Consider the following 9,446-nt stretch of genomic DNA (forward strand, 5'->3'; position numbering starts at 1 on the left):
GACAAAACTTGTCATGTGCCGCCAATTTCAGTTGTCCCATCTCCATTTCCACTTTTGCTCGTCGTGAATCCGGCCATTTACCTGACCATCCAAGGTCACTCATGGCCAGCAATGGTTTTCGGTTTTAGTTCATGCCACCTGACTGTTTTTGATATAGTCGAACCTCATGCTCATTTTTCCCAAAAAGTTGGGAGATAACCTATTATTGCTATATCATCAGGAGCTCGCCACTGTTTGTGACATTCTCCTCTTTATGTGCAATCCGTACCCCCACAAATCCCTCAGTCATGCTCCATTCTGACTGTAAAACTATGATCATGCCAGACGGTATGCCACCCACAAGTTGGGAATAAATATTATTATTATTATTATTATAACCACAGTTTCCGAGAAACTTCATGTGTGCCTCTAGGATGCAGCTGTTCAAGAGGTGGCCTGATGTAGGCCTCATGGAGCATTTGGATGTCTATCAGAGTAATACGGGGGAAAATATGCCATATCACCCGTTGAATAGAAAATAGCTTTTTAACAGATTTCTCATGGTGCAGTGAGAATCACATGTTTGAAGAGAGTCGCATACCCACATCCCTTTTAGCATCTATCATCATGATCGCTTCTGGTTCATTCTCACCATGTATCGCAAAGGCTGGTTCGCTGGGCCCCCTCCGAATGGCACATGAACGCACCTTTCGTCATTCAGAAAAAGGTGCCAGTCCAAAGACTATTGCGTTGTTGCGTTTACGCCCCTTTGGAGGGCACTGGCAGTAGAACTCTAGGATTTCAATTAGCCCGCAGCAAACAAACGTGGACTTGTGAGAATACCTAGAAGGCAGTTGACGTTTATTAGAAACAGCAGTGGCCCCAGTACGGAGCTCAAGGAACTCCAATGGAGACCGGTACTCAAGAAGAGTAGGCTGAACTTGTTTTTACTCAGAATAATCTTTCTGACAGGAATGTCTTGTTTAATGTAGAATTTTTCATTCATTCACGTATGAAACGAGTTTGCGGACCAGCGGGATGTGTGGGACCACATGGAACGATTTTGAAAAGTAGAAAAATTGCGCATCCAATATGGCATCCAATGAGCCCTTCGTCCTTGACTTGGGATAAGCTGTTTACGAATACGAGCACATTCTTCACGCGGGAACAGTTTGGGAGAAATCTGTGTAGAGCTTAAGCTATCAAGTTGTTGGAAATAAAGTGACCTAGGATGGCTCGCTTCAGAATGCGTTCCGTCATCTTGCACGCCACGCTAGTGAGGCTTAGAGGCCTGTAGCCGTCTGGCGATAGTCCATCACCAATTGTATAGATTGGCCTGACAATCGCTTCCTTCCAAGCAGAGGGAAGGCGGCCTTCGTTAGGTAGCTGAAAAAACATCAGGTGAAAGTCTTTTTGCAAGTATGAACCCTGGATGAACCTCCTCTGTCTCCAACGCGCAGGACGGGTTGACTTTGTGCAAGAGTTACCAAATGTCCTCCACCGTAAAGACCAAGTCCTTTAGAGGCTGTTTGAAGTTATGTTTGACAAAATTAAATGTGTCGAGGGAGCTGGGGCTAAATATAGACCTGCATACTGTTCTCTGCGGACCTCGGATACCACTATCGCGTCACTCGTGGGTTCTCCGTTTTTATCCCTTAAGAAGAACTAGGATGATTTTATTCTGCGACAAGGTCCCGTATATTAAAACGGCGAATTTCTGTTTTTCCGGATGAAGTCCAGAAAATGGCTTGTTCTCGTATGTTACATTGGCGGATTTCTGATTCACAGTGGCTCCGCATCTTCTTAAATGCCAGCTTAACTTTTGTGTCTCCCGTGGTCAATTTCGTGAAAGATATCTGCGATCTCTTCTCCAGAAGACGCTGGAAACGTTTGGATGCCTTGCGGTACGACCGATTGCGTGTTGGTTTTTTCATAATGAGCACCGCGCCAGCTTCGTGAACGTTTCGGACCGTGTTCTTGTACAACTCTACCACTGATTTGGTCCGTGTTTTATTTGATCAAGAAAAATGCGTTTATAAGATGGAACACGGATCTACCAGTCTTAAATTTTCCGACCTGCCTTTCTTTAAACAAAATTTCTTGGCCAGCCAAACGAATCCTCTCAACAGAAGTTTGACACGAAGTCAATGTTTGTGCTTAAGGGGATCTTGCTGCAAACCTAACCACGCATATAAGACTTTCTGCGCTCGCAACATTTAGTTGCTTTATACTTCATCCGTCACATTTGTATGCTGCAATTGATTGTCAGTAAAGGAGTAAGTGTTCTGTATAGGAAATTCTGGCGAGAAGTCGAAAAGAAGCCGACCGATGGCTCTGGATTCAAAGCGTCATCCGCTACACTACGAGCATCAATTTCGCAGACATTCGAGAGTTCTTCGGCGGTTGACTAGAAAGTGCAAACCAGAGTCGCATTCTGGTGCGTCGACGTGCTTTTCAGTGTATTGTGTCTACAACTATCATCCTATCGGCCACAAATTTGTGATTCTACTCACCGTCGTCAAGCAGTGGCTTGCTTTGCGTATCCCATATAGGACTGCGCTGGCCAAGTCCTCGTGTCTCCAGAGGGCGAGCCTCAGATATACGCTTGATTTTAGTGTAGGTCGTTTGAGTGCCGACCGCTCGCTTTAAGATCGCATTTTAGGCGATTGTCGATGGAAGGCCAAATATTCATTTGCTTCTCTTCCGCCTAAATGCTACGTGTTAAGCGATTTTTATTCAGGCTTTACACAGAACCCACCAAAATACCACTGTGTCGGTTTTGTTGGCGTCATTATTTGGGAGAACAGCCTCTAGATTGTCGGTCTGCTCTCTTGCATTCATCTGTTCACTTGGGGTCAGAAAGCATGGAAACTTCCTTCTTAGCAAATGGAACAAGAAAAGGTGATTTTAGTCACTCTCAGGGAGGAAGCTCATTATTCGCGTTCGTCCAGATCGCTTTGCTCTTGGTGTTTGTGTCTTACAGTGCCAGTTTGTTCTCGAGAATGCCTACTAAAACAAAATGCAGTGGGTTTTCCCGCTCGGAAGTTCCGTTATTTGGCCGCTGTATTATTAGTCATGAAGGACGTCGAGCCCTTAATTTAGAGGAAGCTGACGCAGACGAGTGGGCCGGAGAAAATAGATGAATGGCTTATCCGGTCGTCCTGCTATCCCGTACATCTAAAAAGCCCCCTGGCCTGGAAGGCTTGACATCGCATTCCATGTCCAGCATTCGATGGTTTTCCATGTTGTCCAAATATGTTTTGGTTCACTGATATTCTTAGTGGGGAGCGGTCCGGAATATTCTGGCCCATGACGGTCGGCGGGTGAATCGCAGGGTTGGAGTACAATCTGACAGAGTTTAACACGCACAGGTTGTGCCAGAGGGAAAAATTTAATAAAATAACTCGTGTTACCTCTGTACATCCGCAAAGAGATCCCTCAACAAATTTGCATGAATGCAATTTCGAACTTATCGCGCACCTGTGCCACTCCGATTATCGGAATAATTAAATGGGGTGGGATGAACCTTCAATTCTGGGAGTGACAGATCTCACTTGGTGGTGTGCATGTTAGCAGGGTTTTAGTGGATGAACCTTCAATTCTGGGAGTGACAGATCTCACTTGGTGGTGTGCATGTTTAGCAGGGTTTTAGTGGACAGCTTGTTTTCCAGATGTTTGGGCGCCACGCTCCATGAGGCATTAAGATTATCAAGATGAAAACTTTCCGGCACTCAGTGCGGTGTGCAATATTATGTCAATCTAGGCGTTGCATCCCTAGCTAAAACGAACTCCTCAGTTGACTGCTGCATACGGGGAAACGGCTTTGTTTGCATGGTGGACTTCTGGAACATTTCTGAAAGTTTAAGCAGAAGACAGCTGCTTAGCAGGTGCCAGGTTTTGAATGACTATCGTTAGGTTTTACGTTATTTCGTAGTTTCTTTGGGCTGTGCGATCGTTTGGAAGAAAAGTGTCCAAGTATTTTGGTCAACTTTTTGGACGCAGCGTTGATGACCGCCCACAAAACAGATGAAATCCTGCTCCGCCTAGTCCCATTGTGAAGTGATCCAAAACTGCATTTTTGAGCTTGATGCTTTGCGTCTTAGTATGTGGATGTCCTATAGATGTCACGAGATTTCTCTCATCTTTCCATATGTGCGCAAGCGTCTATTTTCCTTTGTATTTATGAGGAGGTGCGTTGAACATCTACGCCCTTCACCACAAAAAAGTAGACGGACCAGCAAGCAGAGGACTAATATGAGCGTTTCGATCCATGATACCCTGTTCATGTAAGCAGTTATAGAGCTAAGCAGTGAGGGTAGATTTTCCGGCGCATAATGGAATATGTCTGCCGCACAATGATACATTCAACGGTCAATAAAATTTCGCCTTCTCCTATAGATTACTGAAGTGGCTAGTCTTATCCCCCAAGCCTCGTTGCTAGGCCATGTTTGCTCGCCGCTTGGTCGTCTCCATAAACCTACAACATAGGAACCGGCGAATCAACTTAGTATCAGATTAACCGCATTAGAGAGACTAAACTTGCCATTTGCTCCCGATTAGAATCATTCCATCTCAATCTTCACACTTGCTCGCTGTGACTCCGGCCATTTACCCAACCGCCCAATTTCGCTCATGGCCAGCTATGAGTTGCAGTTAAGTTCATGTCAGCCGGCTTCATCTTTGAACTAGTAGCAACTCACGCAAATTGTTCTCTACAAGTTGAGGAGTTGACCTTTTATTACTTCATCGGATGTTGCCCAATGTTTATGACATTGTCCTCTTTTCGTGTAATTCCTGCTACCCGCAAACCCCCTAGTCGTGCTTCATTCCGACTGTAAATGCATGATCACGCCAGACGGTATGCCACCCACAAGTTGGAAATAAACATTATTATTATAAGCGTCTGCACAAAAGTTTATGTGCGAGGCAGAACATCCTATTGCATGTGAAGCGTACGAACTAAGCAGGGGGACTTATGGAGTGCGACCAGCTGATCTACCGTCTTTCAACTTCCTCGGGAACCATTCATCGTGCCCAGCATTGCTGATGAAATGCATTCAACCAGACCTGCGCCATGCCTCAGAAGCCTCGGCGGCCATGCATGTAGTAGTCGATTATATTCTGCGACACTTCCCTGATCCTTGATGTAGGGCTGATCAAATCGCGGCAGGCGCATAACCTACTTTGGATGAATAGAATGATTTCACGCTAGAAGTTTGCGGGTTTCGCTCCGACACGCTTGATTCAGAATCCAATACTCCTTTGGCTAATACCCCGGGGCCTGGAGGTTGATTTACATGCTAAATGATGGATTTATTGACAAGAATGTTGTTTGGTTTTGATTCTAACCCTTCCTGGAGTAACAATTCATAATCTACAGGCATGATGAGCACGCCAAACCACGTGTGAGAGCGATGTGGATTATGTTTGCATTCCGAATAATCTATGGTCAGTTCTTCAAGGTTGGCAGATGGACTGCAAGTGTGTCTTCTCCATTCAAGGTGATTTCGTCAATGCAGCGTTCAGTGAGCACAGTATTCCATTTTCGCCAGTCCCTAGATAGTTTATGAACAGAATCAAATAACTCCAAAGTAATTTTTACTCGTATGTTTATTTCACTTGATCTTGTTAGCCAGGATGACTATCAGTTGGTTTGTGGTGTCATTTCCTTGCATCTGGTTGGAGTGATGGGTGGCTATGATCCCACAATTTTTCCCCTACCTTATGATTGTACCGTTGCGTTCTTCATTTGTGGTCCGGTTTTGCTCCGCTCTATTGGTTGACTGAATGAACCTCCTTTTCTTGTCTCGCTGCTATTAGTTCAATCGTCATTTTTGAGTTGTTTGTCTTCCCCTTGTGGTTCACAGCCCCAATTCTACAGTTGTTTAGGCCGTCGAATCTCGCGAACTGAGTAGAGGTTTTCGTGTTTACCGTATGGAATGCTCCCGCCCCCGTTTCATTTGAGTTGACAAATATTTATTGGTCATCCGAACTGAAATGTTGCCATTCAGCGACCTTGTGGATCAGAACGAGCGAGTATGGGTCATCTGTTTCGCTGGAGAACTTGTGCTTGTGCATTCTGGTAGCAGGTATTCTTCACTCAGACAAGGTGCTTTTGTCGCAGTCGCATCGCTCTATTTCATAGATCACGTTAACCTAATTGGTCTAATCTAATGTCGCCGACTTTCGTTCTCAGCTTGTATACAGCCTCCAGGCGAGTACATTACATCTACAAGAAAGCAATAAGTGAGTGGCCTGCAAGCAAAAACGGATTACCGTCGCAATTCGCAATTAGCATGCTTGGAAGAAGCCGGGATGTGTGTTAAACTGAGCCTCCACTGGATGTCAGAGTTCCGACGAAATACCGATCAGCTCCGTAGGAGTTGGAATTTCCAGCAGTGTGTGGCATGAAAACAGCTTTAAGTTGGCCGGAGAGCTACCAATGTTCTTCGCCGGTGGGAGTGGTACATCTGCATCGTTCACCGCATTTTGAAGTCATCAGTTCAGGGTTTCGGCTACTAACCACAAGCCAGGGTTACGTTGATTTCAGATGCAAAATAATTGGTTACCGGAAAACGGAAGGCATACTGCCCTAGACAATTTTGGACGTGATGACTCATTCAAACACTTCTCCTTAAATTATTTTAGTCAGGTGAAATGCCAGGATATTGATCAGAAGCATACTTTAGGCCATATCCCGAGAACTGTGGAGCCACTATCCACGCGGATAAACCCGATCTCCCACTGTCTTTGCCTATCGACGGACTGAATTCTAGGGTCCATATCCTTCGACGCTACAGTTGTTAAAACGTTTGACAGAAGTTCGCACTGAAACCGCGTTACTGCTATTAGTTAGGTACCGCTTCGGCTTGGAAACCCATCCCGCACGCTATTGGCTTGGAAATCGGGCCGCTTGCCGACAGGTGATTGACTGTGTGGGTGGCACATTATCCAATCACGATGCAGTCGAGTCGGATGCCGGTTGCGCTTTCTAGGAGTCAATAAAAAGGGGACAAGTTTTAGTTGCGTACTGGGCAATTTTGAGCAAATATATGGGGAGCTTTCGATCCATGACGGTTCAAATAACGTTAGGGGAATAATGGGAGTGAACCACTCTTTCTTATCATTTGACGTTGTTAAATGAGGTGTCAAAATCCTGGCACCCCACATCCCACGGGTTTCTGTTTCTGCGGTACGAACCAGTGGTGCCTGAAGACTATGTACAATGGATTTGAAATAAACTACCTATGTTATCGGATGATGCGTCCAGCTAAACGCTGCACCGAAGAACACGGTTATTTGACGGTAACTTAACCGAGCAATAACTGGCAAACACGGTTATTGGACGGTTATTTAACCGAGCAATAGCCGGAAAACATGGTTATTTGACGTTTATGTTGGTGCAACTAACCACCTGTTAACCATAAAAGGCGGTTATTTGACGGTTATATAACTGTCGTATAACCGGGGAACTCGGTTAGTTTGGAGTGCATGTGCTGCTAGGGTTGTTATGAACGCTCGGAATTTATCGTCGCCTTCCAGCAAAACGACAATCCTTTTACAGATCTCGTGCTTGGAAGAATTCGGTGAGGTCGTACCCCAGGTAGAAGTGCTGTTATCAGGATATCTGTATCCAGTTATCGTTACCACACCAGATGGAACCAATAGCGAGGCGTTCGCGGGACTGTGTGATTTTGTATTTCACGGTTTCGTAGCGGTCAAGGGGATGTTCTGTGCAAATCCGAAAAATATTAGAACCGTCGTCCAGCTGTAGCACCCTTTCGCTGCCACCCAAAAGAAGCGCCAGAGTTCGGATACCGCCAGGCTACCCCATCCTAGACAGGGGAAATCAAAGGCAGAGGTCGGGTTCGAACCACGGACCTTCCGGTCAGTAGATTCGGTTAGGGGTGTCAGTGGACTTTTCACTGGGGAGACCGCATGGGGGAGGTATGTGGTGTAAACAGTACGAATGCATGCACTTCATTTAGTACACCACTGGGCAATGTTTGGCAACGTCTCTAACCACTGATGTGCGGCAGCAAAGCATGTGTCAGATACTGATGCTATGCTGTCGATGATGATGGTGTGCCCTGTCTCGGGGTCTCCATCTAGCGAGGTGGCAGTGGCTAGTGCAACTAAATTTGCTGTTAATGATATTCATGCTTCGTTCCCAAGTCATTGATTGACCTCACCAGGCTCTTTTCCGCACTTCGCGTGTTTATGTGTAAAGGGCTCTTCGAGCAAAGTCGGTCGACTCGCACACGAAGCACGTGATCGAACCTATGGATTTTGATCAGTTCGTCTGTCGTGGACGAGTTATTTTTTTTAATGAAAACCGTTCGATGTACCCCTGTATTACTGGTCCGGTTTTCCCATCAGTCTTGGTCAATGATCCGAAGATATTGGTAGTCAAACACTAGGAGATCTCATGGGCTGACTTGCGAAGACTTGAAGGGAGACGAAATGTCGGGTGTGCTCGCACCATGGCGTGGTCGGAATCAAGTGCCTCGAGAATAACGACAGTCTCTAATTGTGGCTGTCCGTCGGTGGCTGATAGCCATATCATCCATCTAGTTCCACGGTTGATTTTCAGTTGGTGGCCGCCAAGTTACGCAATGCTAACGTTTATGCCGAAAGTTTGTACTGGCCAGAAACAGTTGTTGATCAGCACACAACTGAAGGACAGTGATCCCGAATCGACCGCGGGGACATGATCCCAAAAAGCCCATGCGACCGACTTGCGCATTCATATCACCCAAATTTACATAGAGTAAGGACTTTGAAAGCTCCCATGTAAGAAGACGTGTTGGATTTATCGAGATGTTATTTCGTTTATTGTTGATTGTCAGCGGACTAAATAAGACAAATCGGTCATACCTGACACTCCAATGACTCAGCCACGCTTGCTTGTGTGGTGGGAAGTGGTTGGAGAGAAACATCGGTGGACGAAGAACTGTGCGCATAAGTGATACTTCCTGATGACGCGGGCCGGAGAAAGGTGTTTATTTGAGGTACCGCTTAAAGCGTTCAGCTGTAGCACCCTTCCGGTGCCTAGCTGCCATGCCACCCGAAGGTAGCATGAGGGCTGGGATACTGCCAGGTTGCCCAAGCCTAGACAGGGGAAGTCGAGTGGCGGAGATCGGATTCGAACCACGGACCTTCCGGTCAGTAAATTCGCGCTCTAACCACTTGGGCCATCTCGCCCCGCTTACTCAAAGTTCTAACCTGCTCAGCTGCGAGGGGCTGACCACTCCCGAGAGCGCAAAGTTTCTGTTGAGGCTGTGAATGTACCTTTTGAGAAGCCTCAGACTCCTTGGTTTTAGAAATGTTTGAATTAAATATTGTGCCGGTGGTCACGATTAAGCGTTGGGTGAGACTGGACCTTACCGTGGTGTGACGGTTTGCGCACCTCAGCGATCCATTGAGCTATACTGGAGAGTGTCCCGCGACACTCACAGAGTCTCTCA

General features: G+C 46.2%; 1 protein-coding gene across 1 annotated transcript in view; it reads right to left on the reverse strand.

Moving 5' to 3' along the window:
* Window positions 1-8,981: 8,981 nt before the first annotated feature.
* Window positions 8,982-9,446, reverse strand: part of T265_08417 (hypothetical protein) — a gene marked incomplete at both ends in the record, with an annotated part of 7,280 nt that continues 6,815 nt past the window's right edge. Inside the window, 2 exons of the mRNA XM_009174216.1 lie at window positions 8,982-9,137; window positions 9,166-9,355. Coding sequence (XP_009172480.1) covers window positions 8,982-9,137; window positions 9,166-9,355 — 346 coding nt within the window. The remainder of the gene's footprint in view (window positions 9,138-9,165; window positions 9,356-9,446) is intronic.

The sequence above is a fragment of the Opisthorchis viverrini genome, assembly GCF_000715545.1.
Source record: "Opisthorchis viverrini unplaced genomic scaffold opera_v5_220, whole genome shotgun sequence".
In the NCBI taxonomy this organism is placed as follows: Eukaryota; Metazoa; Platyhelminthes; class Trematoda; order Opisthorchiida; family Opisthorchiidae; genus Opisthorchis; species Opisthorchis viverrini.